The following is a 21,897-nucleotide window of genomic DNA, read 5'->3' on the forward strand; positions in this document are numbered from 1 at the left end:
CATGAATTTTAGGTGTTTTTAAAATTGCAAAGAAAAAGTAAAATCTTTTTTTTTTTTTTTTTGCATCTGCTGATATTGTGCTTATTGTATAAACCACATTATTTAAAGTCAAACTTACACAGCAGTCAAAAATGTCACAAAGGCCTCAGATTCATGTTTTTGTGGGGGCACCCAGCATCCCGAGGCCACGGGAGGGGCTGGAGCCGAGCTCAGCCCCTGCTGGCGGGCGGTGGAGGGAGCTGCGCTGTGTGTGTGACAGCCCTGGCTCTGCTCCTGCGAGGCTCCGCGCTGCTGCTGCCCCCTCGGTGCCCCAGGCAGGAAGCTCCACACCCGCAGGGGTCCCCACCAGCGGGGCCAGAGCTCAGCAGGGCACGTTCATGGCAAAAGAAGGAAAAGATTTGCCATCTCCTGCCCCTGTGGCACTAACTTGTACCTGCACGCCTAAAAAGAGCCCAGGTTTAACTTGCTCTGATTGTGAGGAACCCAAAGACAGAATTACACCTGCAGATGTAAATCAGGCTGCAGATCATCACCTGCCTCAGGGCTGTGCAGAGTCTGCTGGACAAGAGAAGCCATCAGGTGCCTGCTGCCCAGAGCTCACTGAGAGAAAAGCCTGTCCTTCAGAAGTTGACAGCTCTGGCATTTCTGCTTTGGTTGCCAGCACTGAGCAGGTCAGCATCCACCTACAGTCTGTGGGACTTGAGGCAGCTCACAGAAGTGAGCATCATGAACATCTGAGTCAAGGTATGGATGTGTTTTTCCAAAAAGGTCAGGAGTCCAAGCCAAAAGAACCAAATAAATGTGCAGACTTTGCAGTGTCAGCAGACACTGAGTTTTGTAGTTTGGCGACTTCGAGTCGGGTGGCTGTTTCTGCACAGAATGAGATGCAGGAAAGAACTGTAAAACTATCAGAAATAGAAGCAGGCAAAAAAGCTGAAGAAGGACACTGTGATCACTTCCAGTGTGATTCTGGTGTTGGAACATGTACTACTGCTGTGACTGAAAATGAGTATGAGGAAGAGGATGCAAGTTCTCTTGAACTTTTCAGTTCTGAGGATGATGGGGAAAATGTTTCTATTAAAGCTATAAAACAGGAAGAATGTGCTCAGGAAAATGCAGAAAAGTTTCAAGAACTTAATGTTCCTGCTGAGCAACTTGTAAATGAAATCCCTGTAGAGCCATTGAGCTCTGGGACACTGTGCTCTCAAGGGAACTGTTCTCACAAGAACTTTTCTAAAAGACCCCGCAAGCATGAAGATTCCCTTCATCTTTCTCACTCAGCATTTAGAAGACAGCTGAAATCCAAGAGAGCTAAACTGAATTCTTCTCCACCTGGTTCTGGGGTGAGAGTGGATCCAGACAGGATGACAGAGTTCAAGAAATTCCAAAAGAAACTATCGCAACTTAAAAATTGCTGCAGCAAAAATCAAAAGTACAATATTTTGGTCGCAGTTGTGCATCCTTGTCATATCAAAGAAATACAGAAGAAGACTAAACCAAAATCTTCATGTAAAGTTCCTGTGGCAACTGTTACTGTTACTGACCAGTCAGAAATTGAGAGAAAGGTGGTGCTGTGGCATGATGCTGCATTTTGGTCCCTCACTGTGTTTCCTGGGGATATTGTACTGCTTACAGGTGAGAGTTCTTTTGTTTGCCTTTTAAAAATATGGGTCTTAAAAATGCCTGTTTAAAGTAGAAGAATGTAACAAGTCATTTGGAACTATGGCTTGCGTACTAAGCAACTAAGCATTTGTAAGTTGCTTACTTACATCATTGAGTTCTCATTCATCCTGCCAGTGGAACATTGACTATTCCATGGAAGTTTGCCCTCAGACACAGCCATGAGAGTCAGGGCCATTCTGTAAGGTATCAGTGTTTTAAAACAGTTTTTCCTGGAAAGTACAAGTGCTGCTACAAACCAGACCTAAGCAGTGTCTGCTAGGAGGCTAATGAATTTAAGAATTATATCAAATTGATGAGAAAATTTTACTGACTCATTGTAAATGGTGTTGGTAGATTAAAATAAAATAATCACTGTGTTTCCAAGTGTTCTCTTTCACACCCTGGTCCTTACACATCTGTATGTAAGACAGTTATATAGTCAAGAGAAATATTATACACTTCAGTATTGTTGACATGTGAGTTGATAAAGTTGTTTTTTTCTTGCAGATATAATAATGTATGAGAATCCTTGGTGTGGAGAGGTCATGCTTCAGTCAACATTTACCAGTCAGTTACTGAATCTGGGGAACTGCTCAGCTCTCAATGCAGAAAAATGTAAGATTGTATTGCATAAGTTGCCATGAAAAACACAGTAAAAGAGCTATTTCAAGTACTCCATTTTGCTGGCAATGCCTCACACATTGGGTAAAATAGAAATGTGTGCAACTGAGAGGTACAAAACACAATAGAAAAATGTGACAGGAACACCTGAGCACAAGATGTGGACATGGCATCAGATAGGCATGTGGAGATCGTGATAAAGTTTGTTGGCTACCACTCTGAACTCAAAAAAAAAAAAATTAATTTAGTTTAGGAAGGAGCAGTTATCCCAGGACCTGCCCATGTGATGTCTGAGATTGCATGAGGATTAATTTTTTTGCCAAATGGAGTAAGTAGATCCATTCAGGGAAAGTGATTAATTGCAGGCCATGGAGGGTTGGAGACTGAGGGGAAAATACTGTGGAAGTATCACCATTGTTGTTCCTGTCTTTGTGATGTCCAGTGTTGTGATGCCAGCTCTTAAGGCAGATTCTGAGGTGAATGACCAAAACCAGCTTTCTTTTTACCAAGCTATGATACAGGATTTTTTTGGTGTATTTTAAAGTATTGCACTTGGCTTAACTTCATCTGCCTCCTCTTGATACTACCCTGAAGTACAGTTTCATTTCAAATCAAGTGTTATTTATCTCAGGAATTTCTAACTTTAAAATTATTCTAAAACTGTTCTGATTTTTTTCAGTGTAAACATGTTCCAAGTTACAAGTTTTACACTTCTAAGCATAAAAAGCAGTATGTGACTTTGCCTTTTTTCCATGTAAGTTTATCCTCTAGTGGATGATGGTGTTCTCCATGGCTTATTGGCATACATATCATCAGAATTTCCACACTTCAGAGACATTCCACAAAGACAAGTTCAGAGACTGGATGATGTTCAGTATGTGCAGCTAGATCAGCTCCAGCCCAATACTTTGGTGCACTCAATCCTGAAAATTATCAATATTTCTGTGTTAACAGGTAAGTTCATGCACTGGACTTCAACTTCTGCCATAGATAGAACTTAAATAGTAATTTTGCAAGGCAGAATGTTTCTCACTGCTTGATTTCAAGCTTTGCACAAAGATTTGATCTCATTGCACTATCATCTTGAACTAAAGATACAAATTTCTGCCCACATATCAATAGCATGTTTATTAGTTTTAAATGCAGAATTTTGAATATAAACATCTTCATCATTTGCTCTAGTAAATCTTGGAATTAGATATTCCATCCAGGTGTTCTTGTTCAAGAATTATTTATGAAAAATGCTGTAGTTTTAGTGTGGAACTGAAACAAACATGCAGTGTTCTGGATAAGAGCTGTGTAGAGATTTGTATGTACTGTTACTAATAGTTTTAGTGTGCCTTGTACACTTTGTGCCTATAGTTTTCTTTTATGTGAAAACTTTTAGAGAAATTCTTCTTCCACTGTATTCTACAGAAGTTATGGGAACTTCTAATTTCAACAGTTGCTGAGAGATTGAGTACAACTTCTTTCTACTCAGTACAAGTCAGGATGAATGGGAGCTGAAAGATGCTCAGATACCTCCTGCTTCATAGGGAGTTGTCCAGTTACTGAGTATTTAGATAGATAAAGGTTAATTAATATACTTCATGCACTCCCTCCAACTAGATTCATGTTGTAGAAGAAAGCAGATTATTTTCTGTCCAGAAGAAATTGTAGGTGTATTCTTCTTTGCTTTTAATTGTAGCATAAAATGTGATAACACCAAGATTTCACTGTAATACTGAGGCACATGGGTTTGTGTGCTTGTATGCTTTTTACTGTAGAAGTAATGTAATTTCAATTCTTGTCAGAATCTGTGTACAGCTACAGAGGTGGCAGCCAAAGAAAAATTATTCTAACAGTAGAACAGAACAGAGATCAACACTATAGGATGGTTCTGTGGGGAGCAGGGGCTGCCTGGTACCCCCAGCTTCAGAGGAAAAAAGGTAAGGTCCTTGTACCTATGGGAAGGTCTGAAAAGGTGTTTGTGATGCTGTTAGTGCCTTTTAAGTATTCAGCTGTAACATTTATCCATTCAGCCTTTAAATACTCCCCTTGGGGGGGTAATGTATTTTGTGCTAATTTTAACATCTCTGTTTAGAAGCTGTGCCATCAGCCACAGAATTTGAAAGCCCTTCAGAAGACTGAGAAGGCATAAATATTTAAAAACTTCAGTCTGTTTACAAGATGCACTTACTTGTATAGTGCCTGGTTATGTAATTATAAAAAATCCATGAGTGTTAACTGTGTTACCAGCTTTACTGGGTCTTCCTTACCATTGTCTGGTGTAGCACAAATTGCTGGGTTTTTCCTACTCCTTTTTTCATTTTCTGCTTTCCACTTTACTCATGTCAGGCTTTATATCCTGATGGTCTTGAGAACAAGTTCAGCTGTAACTAAAAGCATCTCTTGCAAGAATTACATAGACTGTGCAGTGACTACTACCAAACTTTGATTTATTCCTAGTCTTATTCTTTTAAGAAAAGTTAAACTAAGTTTATGTTAAGTTGATAATTGTGGAGATAGAAGATTAAAAAACAGGGATATATTAAAAAATGGAAGTTGATTAATAACATGAAGATTTTTTTTCTCTGAGACACTGCCAGCATTAGTGCTGACAACAAATTTCAGAGCTGGTTTCTTTTTCAGAATGCTGAGTTGCTGTGACAGCTGAATTTGGTAGAGATGAGATGAAATTTCTGTTATGGGAAACAACTCATGCAAAGTTTATAGGGAAAGAAAGAACCTTGCATGTCATCACACTTAAAAGGAAGTTGCCAGAGCTGGCTCTATGAGAATGTCTTCTGATTTGTTTCTCAATCTTGTAAGTGACCTTGTCTTTCTGTAAATTAACCACAGTACAGAAAGTAAACTCTTCTTTTTGCTTTTTTTGTTCTGTAGACCACATATGGGCCTTCAAATACCTTTTGGTCCAGTGTAGTTCTGTCTCAGGTGACCTGGAACTGCACACTACTCCATGGTCATCCTATGAGTGCTTGTTTGATGATGATAAAAGGGCAGTTGAATTTAAAGAAAAGTTTCAGAAAAGTCAAACATCCCTCATGGAGTTGACAAGGCTCTCAGCACTCCTGGATGAAAAATGCTCAGGTAAATATTATCCACAGCTCTGTCATGTCTGTTGTGCCATGCACAAGTAGGCAAAATAGATGCTCTCTTGATGAGGCAAGGTGGTTGTTTTTTAAGGTAGCCCAGGTCTGGTTCTGAATTTCTTCTGGAGGCTGCTGCCCTGTTCTTGGCCAAACTGAATGCAGCCTTCATCCCATGAGCCCAGCAGAGGGATAGATGTGGTGTGTGCCAGGCAAAGGCAGCTTTGGAACACAGAGGGAAATGCTGACTTCTGTTGTCCACGCCAGCCAGCCCAGTTATGATGTGACTAATTACTGGAAGTTCATCAGTGTTTCTCAAAAACTGGAACTCTCAATAGCTACTGCTATTAAAAACTTCTTACAGAAGGACAAAGAAGACATTTTACACAGTCATCCTCTCCAGATAATCCTAGAAGATGGCTATGGTGTTAAATTCTAGGAAGTGATTAAAGCTGTTCTTGCAGCATTTAACTCTAGCTTTTCACTATTTATATATAAACTAAGTCATTAAAGCTGTGCTTTTCAGTGTCTTTGAAACAGTGGGAAGAAAATCACTTGGAAATTCTTTGCACAATTTTGATCTCTTATTCAGGCACCTTCTATAGCGGCATCTACTGATATAGTACCTGAAAATGTAGTTGTTTTACACATTTTAAAATGATATTTAGTCACCGATTTTTCACTGAATAAAATACCTCTAAAAAATTTGAGCATGTGTTAACAAAGGGGAAAAAACTGAGAAAGTTCTTGATAGCAATTTTGGTTTTTAATCAACTGTAGCCATTGATTTTGCTTTCAGTTCTAAATAAAACTTAATTCATATTTGAATTGTTTTTGTAGGAGTGGTTCAAGTGAAAGCCCATATCTTGGAACTGAAATTTACCATTTCCACTGGTCAGTACAAGCAAGTCATCTTCTCTGCTGACACTTCCCTGGAATGTGTTTTGGCTTCTCTGCCTATGATTACGTATTCAGGTTGTGCCAAATGTGGTTTGGAACTACAGGCAGATGAGAACATGATCTATAAGCAATGTATTAGATGTCTACCATACAGCAAAGTAAAAACATTCTACAGGTAAACAAAACAGACTAAAAGTAATGTGTATTATTAGGGAGGTAAACTTTCTCCATTTTATTTTCCCCCATATCTGAAACTCTTTGTTAAAGGTGTGGTTAGCAATCCCTGTGTCTCTAATGAATTTTCAATTTGTTGTTCTTGAATTGGTGTATTATATTGTCATTATTTATACATGATATTCTTAGCTTAAATCTAACTTTTTAATTTCTATGAATACTATCATGCAGGAATGATGTTTACCCAGTACTGTGTCAGATAAAGCTGAGGTGGAGTAGAAGCTTGAGGACCAAAGGAAAACTCCTTGGGAATCTTGTTCCAGCCTAAATCTGAAATCATGTGAAGGCAGAACCATGTTTTTAACTGATAAGTCAGTTTCAGCTGTGCAGAATTAATATTGACAAATGTTTTCAATAAACATTGTGGGAGAGCAGAGATAGTGAGTTATCACCAGATGGCACTGTGAGACACAAATATTCGCACTTAGAGAAAATAAACCAAGTGGATCTAAGTTGATGTAGGTACATCTTTATTAACTAATTGTTCAATTCTCACATTTATCTTGGGCTTTTGAAATGCAATTTTCATTGTGACTAGAAAGACATTTAGCTAGAGAATATTAATTGAGACAACCATGGACATGACAGAATTCTAGAATATGTAAATTTTCTATCTAAATTTTTTCTCAAATTCTTTGTAAATTCTTTCATAATGAGCTTAATGAATCATTACCTTAAATACTATTACTTAATGAACTAGGACTTAAATTCCTATTTATCTAACCAGGTAGTGCCTTAGTATTTTTCCTCTAAGGAAAATAGTCTTGCATCTTTATGTACTGTTTGTTTTCCTGTGAGGAAGGATTAAGTGCAAAAAGGTTTTTTCCTTAACTGAAAAGGTTGTGCCAGTCTTTCATAAGACTACAAAATCTCAGTGGGCATGAAGGACCTCAATTTGCTCCTACACAAAAGAGGGTAGAAAAATGATAAGGATTTCCAGTGTTTGTATTCTCAGCATGGGAACACGTCCAGATGTAGAATTTACATGTCCATTATTTTCAGAGACAAGCCTGACATTTTTGCACTGAAATTTTCTTCTGATCAATTTAGTAAGAGTGCATCACCTTAGGAGCATTTCCAAATAGGTATTTTTGTTTGTTCAGTGGTTTGTGAAAACATTTGGTACTTTTTATAGTGCAAGAGCTATACCCTGGCATTATGTGGCTATAAAGTGATGTATTAAGACAGACAATACAGAGTGATGTTGATACAGGTGGTACAATTCCAGGTGATACACCTAAGCTTATGTCCCTGCTTTGCACTTCCACCATCTCCATGGGCAATCCTGACCATCCTAACAGTAAAAAATTTCCTTCTAGTGTCTAATCTGAGTGTCCTGTCTCAGTTTAAGGCCATTTCCTTATTTATTCCTCAAATTGATTCCAGTGCTACAGATTTGACACGAGTGCATAGAGATTTTCTCACTTTTCTATTTCTTGGTATTATGTTGTAGTGCTTTCTAAAATTTTCCTTCAATAAAAAACAAACCATAGCAGTTAACTTTCATGAAACTTTTTTTTCTGATCTAGACCTGCTTTGATGACAGTAGAAGATGAAGGACATGAAATTTATGTTCATGTGGTGTCTGAGTTGATGGAAAAAATCTTCCTCAATATTCCTGCAGACTGGCTGAAGAGATTAGTAGGTACTGATTCATGAATTACGTGTGATAGAAACAGGCAGCAAAGTTCACAATGGAAGGAAAATTTTTAATCATTGACAGTTTAAAAAAACCCTAAACAACCAGCATCAAAGTGGCTGTCTGACAAACTCAGAATTTCACAGGAGAGGTTGCAACAACAGGACATGGGAGGTGTGAATAACTACGACTTAGTTATATAATAGGTATATCCCTAAATATTCAATAACTAAATTGATTCCTTATGTGCAAAATTGAATGTCTTAGGAGCTTTCAGAAGGAGCTGGCGTGTTTTCATGACATGAAACACTGAGCTGTGTTTCAGACAAGCTTCACTTAATACATCTTGTTTGACTTGAGGTGTTTTATGTAATTCACAGGTGTTAACAGTTTAATCAGAAACAGGCTCAGCTCATTGTTTTTAAAAAGTAATTAAAAATAAAAGCTAATTTTCTATTCAGATGTTGAGCTTCACTTGCAGTAATTCAATGGAGCTTCATGGAGGTAGAACTTGAATGTTAGGTGCTATTGTGAAAATCAAGTGTAAATTGAATTGTTTTGTGTTTTGCAGTGCCCTCTTCAGATATAACCTACAGCACAATAGTAGCAGATCTGTGTCATTCACTGCTGGCAGATACAGAAGCATCCTATTTGTTGGAAATCAGAAGCCACTTTGTGCTAGATGAGAACAGCTATCCTTTGCAAAAGGATTTCCATCTGCTGAATTTTCATCCTGATCTTTGACCTCTGCACTGATTGAGTAACAAAGGCCATAAGGACACACAGATGGGAAGCAGAAGAAAAATTACTTAGCTGAAGGAAGCAAATCTCTTTTAAAAACTATAATAAAGGATTTTGGTTTTAACTTATGAAAAAAGCAAAACTATCAAAAGGACTGGTATGGAATGTCTGCTAATAGTATATACTGCTGGAGTAATTCTGATGAATTTTCATAGGATATATTTTTATACATGCATAATATATTTTTATACATGCATATTTGTGGTAATAATGATGTTAATAAACTCCAACAATTTCTTCCATATCTGTTTTCCTTTTTCTCCTCAGAAAAGTTCACTACTATTGTGAGAGATTGAATTTTCCTGAGACCTGGCATATTAGAGGAAGACAGAGAGAATTCAGTAATATTTTAGTTACTCAATTTTTATTTATCTTATCCCATATGCTATCTGTAGCTTGGTGGTTTTGTTTTGCTGTTGTGGTTGCTTTCCTTCTTTTAACAGCAGAATTTTTGCCATTAACCTCAGCAATTTTGCTGCTGCTCTCTTCTCTTGTAAAACAGAACTGGTTTGTAATCATTCCACCTCCTTCAGCTCAAGGTAAGTCTCAAGCACAAGATCAGATGGATGTTTTATAAAAGGCAGTAGGTAAAAGAATTTCTCATTGTGTCAGTTAAAAACATTGTATTAGAACTACTTATTTGATGATGTTTCTTGCTGTGAAATAACTCTTGTTCAGGTAGAGTCAAAAAGGGCCTTTCTCATTTGCTTCCCTTGGATGACCATGAGTACAAGCACATTGGTAAGTGCATTAGAATTTGTTTCTTCACAGTTTAGCAGAAATTACTGAACACACAAGCTTGGAAGTATTGTTACTTTAATGTATGAGAAGAAAAGAGGACCACACTACATCAAGTCAGACAGGTGACTTTCCACCTTGGGGTATTTGTTAACAAACACTGTGCATTGCATGCATCTTCTGCACATGCTCATTAACCAGCTGTCTGAAATACTACTAACTGCTCACTTTTAAGATCTTTACTTGTATGATTGAAATAATAAAATGCAAAATTTATTCGGTAAAATAATTTTATTCTAGTAATATGTAAACGGAATGATTACTGGGTAGTTTTTCTCCCCAGAACAAACACAATGACTTAGCTTATCAGATTGGTTTGCAGTAGTTTTGTGAGGCTGAAATTTGAATACAGCTCTTTGGGATTGAGTTGCTGGTATTACCCCTTTAGATATAATTAAGGTTGAGCACTTTGTCAAATTCAGCTTAATGTAATGAGTTTAGGCTCATTTTGTATCCAGTGGTGTAATTAGCAAGACAGACTGAGGGTGCTGTGTACCATGTCAGATGGAGGATCAGGGAGGTCTGTTATCTTACAATTCCTCTGTGGTGTCTTCTCATTCACAACATTTCCTTTAGGTTATAACAATATTATCAAAATGGAAAGTGGTTTCATCTCCCCAGAGAAGGCTAATATTTTTAAGATTTTGAATTAATTAATATTATATCCTGTTTGAAAGGAAGTTGATTTGATTTCAGCCATAGAGGTTATGGAACACCATTGTGCAAAATGTTTTGCTGCAGTAGTCTGTGTGTCTGGTTTATAACTGTACAGTGAGAAGGGTACGGAGCTCAGGTCCCTAGTGAACAATCAAAAAGAGAAAAATGTCCTATTTTATTTTGATTAGGAATAATTGCTCCAAATTACTTTAGAGCAGTAATTTACTTAATGAAGAGGACTCTACTACTAAAACAGACACATGCCCAGGGGGCTTAAGCTAATTGGATTTTCAGTGTGAGAATGGTCATGCTAGGTCAAACCCAAGGCTCTTGTAATCAATGCTGTGTCTCCAGCAGAGATGTGTTTAGAGAGAAATATAATAGGACAGGACATGTCCTCATCTTACTGTCTCAGAGTACTCCAGTACTGGAATAGCCTCCAGTGACAAGTGACTCTGTGACTTCTCTGCTTGTCCCTTATTTTTAACACAAAGTGCTGTACTTGGGGTCAGCTGAAAACACTGAACCGAGTTATTGCAGAAAATACACTGAGGTGCTGGGGGATGAGAGCAGCTGCTTCCAGGTGTGTGACCAATGAGCAGTGCCTTCACCCTTGCTGTTCAAAAGAGCTCTTAAATACACTGCTGCTATTTTAAACATGTTCTACATGTATTAGTCAGGTCTTTAGGGTTTTGTTTTGGCATGCTCACTGGGCTTCTCTCCCCTTTGGTGAAGCACTGTGGTGATGTGGAGCAGTGGGCAGATAGGCCTGGAGTCATCACTGGCAATTCTTGGGCTCTGACTACATGTGTGATCATTTGTGCCCACAACTCATAACCAAGTGGAATTTTCCAGTCAAAATAATTAATACTGAGAGATCATGTTTGGCTGTTTTGATTGTTCAGCTGCATGTTAATTAAATTGAACATATATTTTGAAGAGAGGAAAGAAGGACTCCCAGCCTACCAGGAACCAAATCGTTTATTTGTGCTTGGTCAAGGAAATAATTTATTTTTTTCTTTGTTTGGTAAAAAATCTTAGCAAAGATTTTTATACCCTTTAGATGAGAAAGACAGTAAGAGCTTTTCCATATTAAGGCTGTTTTTTCCTCAGTGCTGTTCATGTGCTGTGGCAGAGAGCATGCCATCGTTTCACCAGCTCCTTGGGCTTACTGATCATCTCATTCCAGTGTTCCAGTTCTCTGCCACGTGTGTACATGAAAGGCCCAACTACCACTCGTCCCAGCAGAAGTGTTTCTGGGGAAAAAAAAGCAGTTAGTGATGAACACCTGTGATGCTTCGCTGAAATCCTTGCCTACATTAGAATATCAACATGTATTTGTGGAGGGATAGAATATAAGAAAATAAAGATAGTGTAGAAAGTAATCTTACCCCTAAGGAATTGCAGCTGGGCCAATTAGCAAAGATCAGGAACGGGCCTGACTTTAACAGGCCACAGCTGTGACCAGTGAGAAGAAGATGCTATAAAAAAGTGGGGTGGTGGTTGAGAAGGGAATGGAAGTCAGTGGCTGCTTTGTGAAGAACAAAGAGTCAGGGCTCTGAGTAGCTGCCCATGAGAAACATCAAGAAGATATGGAGCTTTTGTGGTAAGGAGACAACAGCATGGAACTCCTACAATAAGATTACAATGTGTTTTTCTCCAAATAGTGCCTTTTCTGAAAGGTATTTTTAAACCAAAACATTAATCAAAGAAGTAACCCTGGACTTCAAGTTCTGTAGTTTCTACCTGCTGAAGTTCAGCATTAAAAGGTACAGCAGTAAGTGGGTGTTCAGTCAATGCAGGCCTGTCCTTTTGCCTGAAGTTAAGTTAAAACATCTTCAAGGCACAAATATCTGATGTGCATCTGCCCTGCCCCTTTACCTCAGCTTTACTGGGGAAGCATGCCCTAATTTTGGGTATCTTCAACCTCAGTAGGATTCACATGATTTGCAAGAAATCAATGCAATTACTGAGACAGCTGGGAGCTGTAATATGTGTGTTGCCACTGCCAAGGACCAGATTGTTTATTCATGCCTGGATTTTCCAGCTGTGAATGGGGAAAATTATTGAGATCATATTTGCACTGCAGGGAAGATGTTTTTCTTGTGAACAGTGGAAATACTGAATTCTGATTTGCTTCTGTAAGCAGAACTCCTTAATGGATTCTCTAATAGTAAGAGGTGGCCTCAAGCATCAGGTTTTCTGCCAGGGAATGGGGATGTTTGCTAATCTCTCTTCCTTCTTTCTCACTGCTATGAGAATTAAAATTTCTATTCCTCTTTCAAATTTGCTTAGAAGGAGTGAATGGCCACACAGTTTTGGAGGCTGTGTGTGACACACACAAGTGTTCACATAGCTTGTTTTAATGGGATACTGGAATGAAACAAAGGCACAGCACCTTGTACTGGCATTGACTAGGCTACAGTGATGTTATTCATGTCTTCCATGGAATGTAGCCTCTGAAGAGAGACATATGCTTAACTACAAATAAGTTGTTCTGCTTTTAAAGAGACAGCCTTTGAAATACCCCAAAACTCTTACATGTTTTATGATTATTGCTGAAAAGGAATTATTTCCTCTCAGGTTTAAACATGTCTCAAATATAGCAGAGATTTGACACCTTGACTTTAGTAACTTACATGACTGTAATAACTTATATAACTTACTTTCTCCTTTGTTACTCTGGAGCACAGATAGACTCAGGCTTGCTGTATCCAGCTCTGTCTGATCTGCCTTGAAACTGAAGGTTTCATTGTACACAGGGTTGGGAGTTCCCAGAAGAGCTGCTGTCTTTTTACTTTTGATGAATTTATTATGGTTCATTAGTGAGACTTTGACATAGACACCTTGGAGAAAAAGAAATTGAAGACTAAAATACATCTTTAAGAAGCAGTTGGGAGACAGCTTAAAGAATTTCTTCTTTTTGGGAGTCAATATCAAGTGTAACATCAGATTGTGAAAGATAGATGGAACACATATGACAGCATGACATAAAGCAGGGAGCATACAAAGTTCTAACAGTGCAGTTTTGAAGTGCACTTTCCAATTTAAATGCTGGTACAATTAGCAGCCATATTCTTACCCTGCATCCTTGATCTTATGTTTCTGTGCCTTCCCTTCATCTGATGGAGACTTTTTTGAAGGCTTAATTTGTACAGTCAAAAAAAACTTCATAGTGATGTGTGTATATAGAGAACTAAACTTCTTTTCCTTTTAAATTATAGGTGTATTTTGCATTTATATTGTTTGGCTTCAAAGCCCTGCAAGAAATCACTACAGACTGAAATACAAGTTTGGTTCTTCATCTGTTCTTGCTTTTGAGCGTTAGATTTTAAACAGCATTTTGAGGTAATCTCTGAGACCAGGGATACATGAGTATGATGTACCAGAAAAAGCCTTCTGCACTACGGGAGAAAATTGTGAGTCCATGCCATGATCCTTTGAACAATAGCCAGGCTGTCCTAAACTGAGATTTTTTTCTCTCAGCTCAATTCCTCCCAGGACAGGTGTTCAGCATAAGCAGTTATCCTGCAGCTGTTACCCCTGGGAATTTGACTTGAGGCAACTGTTAATGTCAAAATCCCCTGAAATTCTGCCTTCTCTGGACTGGAGAGCAGCAAAAGGATGTTGCTCACTGTACAAAAACAGGAGAAAAAAGTTACCACCAATTGCCACAGGACAAACCTTTTATTATGAAACAAACCCCAAAGATAGCAAAACTAATCTATCAAAATCTAATTGCCTCAGGGCAGAATATGATTTGTTTCCACTCAAATCACCAGGATATTTATTTGTTCCTGTCAGATTCCCACAACACAAGCCTGGGTGTACAGATGAGGAAGGAGCAAATGAAAACAGGAATTGTGGAGCTGACAGCAGGGAGGAAATCCCACTTACCAACAGCAGGGCTCTCCTGGAGCTTTAATCCCCTCGCCCTCAGAACCACCACCGTGAGACGGCCCAGGTAGTCATTGTAGCTCAGGGAGAACTGGATATCACCATGCTCTGAAGGAGGCTTTGGAAGCAGAACAACACCTGATAAGCTTGTCTGAAAAACTCCCTCATTGTGTGGTCAAATGGGGAGAAAAATCCTTTTTCATGCTAATAGTTTCTGTCACACAAAGGCGTGTGAGTAAATTGTAGTGGCTTTATTTATTCCGTTGTAACATTTGATGGAACCAATTAATCAGCCTTCCTAACCCTCAGAATTAGTCTTTTCCAGGGGCTAGCTATTTCCTTTCCCTTTCTGCTCTTTTCTGCTCTTACTAATTGAAAAGAGGAGCAAATAACAAAAGTTCTTATGTAACAACCTCCTAATTCATATGACTTTTTCTAAGCATCTGGGTACTCCTTTTACAACAGCTATGGATCTGCAGGTTGGTAGGATGGGAATTTCTATTCCAAATGTTTATGAAGTTTTGCATTTGAGGTACTTGGTAGAATGTAGTTCTACTTCAGATATATCCTTCCAATACTTGTAGGATGACAGAAGTTGCACAGTGCCGAGAGCCTGGTATCACATACCTCCAAGTTTTCTTTCTCCAGATCTCTCCATATGACTAGTTTGTTGTCCTCAGTTAATGCTTCATTTTTTAGTGGGAAGATAACTTGGCCTAGGAGATGATGCTTCTTCTGTTTATCAACATGATAAACCAAAAACTTTAGTGTCCTTTGGAGCAACATTTTACTGGAAACCTGTACAGGAAAATGAAGAATATTAATAATTATAAAACATCTGACACTTTCCTACTCTAGCATGACTGCAAAGGAAGTATTTTTCAAATGGTGGTAAGTTTAGGTGGGGTAAGTTTAGACTTCCTTTAATTATTTGAAGTACTTTTAAAATTTGCCTAAAACTTGAGCTATGTGGAAGTCAAGATCCAAGCTAAAATAAGAGTTCATTCGAAAACTGTGAAGTTAGTTGGTGTTTTTTTTTAGTTCATATGGATCTAGTGCTGTGTGATGCATTCACTTTCAGACTAAGATGTTTAGAATCTGTAAACATTTTGTCGGTTGTCTGAAACACAAACATTTTTTGGTTTTAGAGCTTTTGTCTTGTGGCGTGTGCTGAAAGCCTGTTAGCATGGGAAGCCAAGCTGTGCAGTACTATACAGACAGCAGCCCAGAGATTCCTCTCAGGTTCTGCTGTCTAGTCTACTTCCACAGCAAAAAAAACCCAAAAGCTGTGAAAGCATGATGTCAGTATTGGCTCCTTCTGGACTTCTAGAACTGCTGGGCTGAACTGCTCAGCTCTAGTTCAAACTGGGGTTTTCATTATTCCCAGGGCAAGTTCTGGAATCCTTAACTTTGGTACAGACCAGAAGTAAGAGCAGTTCTGGATCCACACGCTTCTGTAGCCCAGGATCTCCAGAAGCCTCAGTAAAAAAAAGCTCTCTCTGGTGGAAACAACTTCTGTCTTGGTAGAAGCATTGTGGACATACAAACGTGTACTGTAGTTTGACAAGTTAATATTTGCAAGCAAAAATCCACCTCATCAAAAGAAAAAGTACCTGGAAAACAAAGTTTTCATCAAACTGGGGGTTAAGAGTTTTACGTTTTGTTTTGGACTGCAGGTAGCTTCTTTCATCAGGCAGCAGGTAGATTTTCACAAATGAACTGCAGGAATCAGCAGGAGGCTGCAGCTTTCTGACTTTGATCAAGGAGACCAGGAGCCTTTCTGACTCTTGTTCGTATTCTATGGAGAACCAGAGGCGGCCAATGCTGCCGTCAGGAAAGTCTGTTTCACTTTTGTCTTCGGGAAACTTGTACAGATCTGGGTTAATGGTTCCTACAACATAAGCTCCAGCTACAAGAAAAGGCAAAGCAAGCACCCTCAGATTAGCCTCAAGAACCATTGCAGGCACTTTTATAACCACTGCTGTACTGGGGTAAATCAGATTACCCTCTTTATTAACAATCAATGTTTGGTAAGAATTTCATATTTTATTTCCTTTTCCCTCAAATTTGGGGCAGTAATTGTAGGCTGCAGCACTTTTCTTTCTCTTATTCCTCTGACTGTATCTGGTTAATTCTAGCTGTTGTTGCAGAGTGCAGCTGGTGACTGCTGTTCCTGGGGACAACAGACACTTCCTGGCCTTTACAAAATATGGGAGGAGAAATTGCTTTGTCTGCCAAATGTCTAAGGGACCAAAATTACTACATTCTTGCCCAATTCTCATATATAAAATATATAACTGCATGGAGCATTTAGGGCTTGTGCTGGGTAATGCAGTCTCTGCTGTGCCCCCAAGATATATGCTTCATAATGATAAAGCCACCCTACCCTTAAAAATAGTCCCATTTTTGCAATGCCATACCCAGAGAATGAAATGATGACCGTGGCCCAGACTGAGGGGTCATGAAGGGGTCCCTGTCTTCCTGAACCTGTTCTTCATTTGTCAGGTGAATCCAGTCTCGCCCATGCAGTGTTGGTGGAATGATAAATGGAACACTTCTGGACCTGCTCAAGACAACAGCACCTATTGACTCTTCTGGTTTAAAGCTGGAAATCAAACTTGATGAGACGAGTAAGTTTACTGCTCTTATGTCACAATGTAAAAATTCTACAGACATGCAAAGGTAAAAATAAAATCCAAAAGCAAATAAAATAAATTGCTTAATGCATGAAAAGACAGTGATGTATATTAGGTCTTAATTCTCCTGTTAGATTCTTCTCTTTGCCCCTTTCCTTCCCTTTAGAATTTATCTTTTAAAGGAAAGGAAGAATTAACTGCAGCTGCTTGTTTTAGAGCCCAAAACCCCTGCAATGATTAATTCTCATAAAGAGTCTCCTTCCTGAACTGAAGTCCTGTTGTTTTTGTTATTAGACTAGAAATTACTCTGGAACATAGGCTGGGTTTGTCTAACAGGTAAAGCTATCCATTCACCAAGTACACTTGAATATATTCTCTCTTTTAAATAAATCAGGAATAACCATCACTTTCATAGTTAGATTATCCTTTTCCTAAGGGAACAAAACAGAACATGACTGATGTTTTCATATAATTTAGGAATCTCCTTTATTTCTGTACATGCACATATTTGGATCACCTGCTCATTTGACATTTGACAAGTTGAAATAATCACATAGCATATGCTTTAAAAACAGAATGAAAATAGGTACCTTGTACTTTTTAGATGAATTTCAGAGTTTGCCTGATCCTGGAAAATGGCATTTGCATTTGTTGTTTTGACAGGATTGATGAGCTTTTCATAAGAAAAGAGGCGGCAACATTTTTTCCAGAGCAGATACGCAGTTATTCCAAGGAGGATAAATAAAAGGATCCCTCCTATTATACCTCCAGCCACAGCAACTGCTTGTTCTGTTCAAACATAAAAGCACACAAAACATCATAGGAAGATCAAAGTTAAGTATATTTTGGGTGTAGACAGGAATATTAAAGCTAACAAAAACCATTCCAAAATTATTATTAAATGAAGCATTCAGCTCACATGCACATTTTTGTTTGGTTATAGCATGGTGCAGCACCTGAAGGGACATGACAATGGCAGTGACAGATTACAGTGTTCAGAAGCACTGGCAGTTACTGCAATGGACCCTGGCTCAAGGAACAAAGTAAAGCTATGGGTTGTTTTCTTTCTAAGGATGCATGTGTTTCCTGATTTGTGAAGTCAAAGTTAAGTATCCATTAAACACAGTTTCCTGAATCATGAGTGCTTAACATACAACAAAATCTTGTTATAATTACTGTGAACAAACCCAGATAAATCTTAATAAATATATTTAATATGAATATGAGAAATTCTGTTGTGAGAATTTCTCGTTAGACCAAAGGTAGACAGTTGATGAAGGGCTCAGTTCATTGCTTTCACGTTTGCTGAGATGGCTGGAGTGATAGGCTGCAAAGATTATTTTGCTCTGTACCTAAACTCTAGAATTATCTTCCACTCTGCAGCCATGGGAGACAGCTCAGGAGCAGCTCAGTACTGGGTGCTGACAGTTCTCAAGGTCTCCCCTGAAACTGAAGTAGTGAAGTGACCTAGCATTTTCTCACAACTGGTACTGAATTTTTTTCTTCTTCTCTGTTTTTAGGTAGAGTTAACTTAATTATGCTTTATTCCTTTTTCTTTTTATCTGTCTGTGCTTGGTAGGTACCTTGCAGTTTGCCATCTCTTTACAATGGTACAAGTAAAATAAAGACAATACAAGCACAAAATCATCAGCCAACACTACTGATAGTTTTGACTATCAAATAATAATAGCTTTGAATAATTCCAAACTATTTTAATTTAATTTAGTTTATTCATTAGAGCTATAAAGAGTATGGGAGGTGAGTTGCAAGTACATATATTGCTGATCTTTTTCAGTGTTGCTGTGTTGCAGTAAGTGACATAAAATGTCCTTCAGCTACAGAACACTTAAGTAATTACCTTGTGCTATAAAATTAACCTGCCCATAGCACCACAAAGGCCTTAATCTGATCCTGACTCATTTTCCTGCATTTGGTGGAGTCACTGGGGCCAAGCTGGTTTTGCAGCTCCCCTCCAGGTGTGTTGCCTTAGGCCTCTGCAGGAATTGGCTGGCTGCTTCCCTGAGTCACACAGTCACTCCTGTCTCCCAGCAGCACCAGGAGCAGCCACCCTGCTCATGGCTGTACCACAGCAACAGCACTTTGCTGGCCTTCAGCTGGTGGGTGAACTGAGTGGGTTCCAGCATTCAGCCAGACTGTTAGTGCAATCCTTATTCTGAGCAACAGGAAACAAGCACCTACTTGGTGTGGGTTAATATTAATACAGAGACAAGTCTGACTGTGCCATGTGGGTAAATTGGTTTTCCTTGATAAGAATGCACAGTATGAGGAAATGCATATGAGCATGGGAATTTTGTGTGTTTGTTCCTTTTAGTTTTGCAGGGCATGCTCAAATATATCTTCAGTCAGGCTCGTATTTTATTGCATCTCAGAAGGCCAGATGCAGAAAAAATGCTTCAGTTTAATGCCCATGAACATAATAGAAATTAATGGTTTCCTTCATGTAGGTGCACTATAAACAAAAAATCTTTATATGCCTGGTAGTTTTGCTGTCTGATCTGAAAGGTTAACATTTCAAGTAAGTTGTACAGGTCTTTTTTAACTTGTCCTGTTCATTCATAAGTCTCTGTTCTCAGCAGCAGTCCTGTGTTCCCTTATAGCAAGTTTGTCACCATTTGCCATTAAAGACAGTATGATGAGGTGTGCATTGATTTTTGGAGTAAGAGAATGAGTTTGTATGTACTGAATTTGTTCACTGCAGAATGATGTTAAGCATTCATGACACACCCATAGGCATAGACTCAAATTCTGGGTTTTTTTAAACTTTACACAGCTGTAAATATAAGGCAAAGTTTTACTCATTCCAGAAGTTACCTGTACTTTAATGAGAGTAAGGAGAATTTGTCTCACTTTTAGACCATCTTATCTGATTGGATCAGCAACAGAACCAGGGGCTTAGGGCACGATGTAGCACTAGTCACAAATCAACCACTGAGATAAGTTGCATCCATTGTATGCAGGGAGAAAATCTGTATATTTAAAATATACATGTTTTACCTGGCATCATGAGAAACTGATGTATTGTATCCTGCTGTGGTACAGGATCATGGCAGAGAGAGGGAAGAGACCTGTTGGACCACTTCATCTCCCCCTACCTGAGCCGGGGGACTGTCTCCTGCTGATAGGTACCAGGTTTATCCTAGCATAGAGCAGGTGCTGACAGGCATCCTCTCTCTCCTCTGGGATTGCATCCCTTTTTGCTTACTGTGTGATTACATGCTTTTAATAAGCTTTACTTAAACTTTGCAGTAAGCTTTTTGGCAAGTTTACCAGCAGCTCGTCCTCCACCACGAGTTTTAATCCCCATATAAAACACAGTCAGTATAAATTAAATAACTGGGGGTAGTGGAGGCAAGGCAGCCCGTTTGCTGTGCCCGTCTCCAGGCCGAGCTCTCCCCTGTCCGGCGCTCCGGGCGGTGCTGGCAGCCCTGCTGTTCCAGCCCTGCGGAGCGCGGCCGGGCGGTGCAGGGGCAGCTTTGGGCTGATGCTTTGGCGAGCCCTCCCCAGCTCCTGCCGCCCGGGGCTGCGGGACGAGCCGGGCACCCCCTCCCTGCCTCCCTCGCTGCGCTCCCGCACTTACCGGCCATGGTGCCGCTGCTCCGGCGGGCCCGGCCGGGTGCCCGCCGCTGTCCCGGTGTCCGAGAGCCGCAGCCCCTCCCCGGCCCGCCCCCGGCTCGCACACGGCAGAGCCCGGCAGCAGCTGCTCGAGGAGAGGCATCGCTGGCCAAGAAAAGCAAAGGGACCCGGTCGGGAGCGATAGCGCGCCGTCCCAGGCTCCCCGAGAACAGACATTGCCATCTTCCCGAGGGAGGGCTGCAATCGGGCAGGAATGGTGCTGAGCATTGGGCTGCATAAATCCTCTGGCAGCCCTAAAAAACCTGTGCGACACTACTGGTGTGAGAGAGCTCCAAAATCTACATTTACACTCAGAAAAATTCTTATATATTAGTAGCTTAATTCTGAATATTCGTGTGGGCCAGAAATAGCATGCGTTTCTTTTGTATCTTTAACAAAATAAGTAAGCACAAAGGAACGCATATCTCCTTAGACAATTGCAATTACAGCCCTTCCTATTCGTATTTGTGAACGTAATGGTGTTTAACCTCTGAGTATGTAACGGATACAACCAACCAGATCTTAACCAGCCAAATTACTTACGTATAGTTCAGAAACAAAGTATTTGCCATCACCTTTTGTTTCCTAATGCTTCTTTCACAGCCAGTATATAACAAGAACCTATACCTTAAATTTAACAGCTGTTTGTATTACATATTCTCTTCACAACTGCTTGTGTAGTGCATAGTGTTGTTTAATCTAAAAGCCAGAGACGTGCAAAGGAATTAAAAGCAGTAGGATCCTAATGAAATGAATCCTCTGAATCCTCCTAATGAATCCTCTGTTCTAAGATTCTGGTTTGTAGAATCTTAGAATTCTTTTCATTTCATTTAAAATGTTCTGCTTTATATGCAGCATGGTTAAGCTTTTTCTATTAATTTTTGAGTCCTCTGGAAGAAAGTATTTAGATAATTTTTACCCAAAAAAGAAAAAGCTTCATATATTTTAGTTTTATGCCTGTAAGATAGTTAATTATTAAATAACTATTGCAGAGTCAGTGCTTTTGTTACTCTTATTTTTCCATTGAATTAGTGCAAACACTGAAGTAGAGTATTTTTCTCTGCAGTTTTGCACCTGTCAGGATAATATCTATAAGCATGTCTGAGGCAACAAAAAACTTTGAGTTCTGTGGACAACTGCCTGCTTTCTCTTGCAGTATTCTTGCTTGAGCTCACTTTTGTGGCTGTGTGAGGAGTGCTGAAGTTGCTGTGAACGCCTGATGGCTTTCAGAGCCCTGCTGCCCAGTGAAGTGATCCAGGCCAGATGCTCTGGCTCCCACACAAGCCGGGCTGCCTGCCTGGAGCTGTGGGAGCTTGGACATCTGGGAAGC

General features: G+C 39.4%; 2 protein-coding genes across 2 annotated transcripts; one reads left to right on the top strand and one right to left on the bottom strand.

Moving 5' to 3' along the window:
- The first annotated feature begins 131 nt into the window (after positions 1-131).
- On the top strand, positions 132-9,165 carry SHLD2 (shieldin complex subunit 2). The gene is made up of 8 exons (XM_058810626.1): positions 132-1,635; positions 2,170-2,277; positions 3,043-3,237; positions 4,077-4,211; positions 5,167-5,373; positions 6,213-6,447; positions 8,036-8,151; positions 8,717-9,165. Exons 1-8 carry the CDS (start codon positions 132-134, stop codon positions 8,887-8,889), a joined length of 2,673 nt encoding a protein of 890 aa, XP_058666609.1. The 3' UTR covers positions 8,890-9,165.
- Positions 9,166-11,420: 2,255 nt separating this feature from the next.
- Positions 11,421-21,888, bottom strand: SYT15 (synaptotagmin 15). Its single transcript, XM_058810964.1, has 9 exons — positions 21,743-21,888; positions 20,533-20,765; positions 17,525-17,723; positions 16,719-16,861; positions 15,912-16,207; positions 14,926-15,096; positions 14,299-14,416; positions 13,068-13,247; positions 11,421-11,657 (listed from the first exon to the last, which is right to left on the bottom strand). Exons 1-9 carry the CDS (start codon positions 21,886-21,888, stop codon positions 11,521-11,523), a joined length of 1,623 nt encoding a protein of 540 aa, XP_058666947.1. The 3' UTR covers positions 11,421-11,520.
- Positions 21,889-21,897: the final 9 nt, after the last annotated feature.

Source organism: Ammospiza caudacuta, chromosome 9 (genome assembly GCF_027887145.1).
Source record: "Ammospiza caudacuta isolate bAmmCau1 chromosome 9, bAmmCau1.pri, whole genome shotgun sequence".
In the NCBI taxonomy this organism is placed as follows: Eukaryota; Metazoa; Chordata; class Aves; order Passeriformes; family Passerellidae; genus Ammospiza; species Ammospiza caudacuta.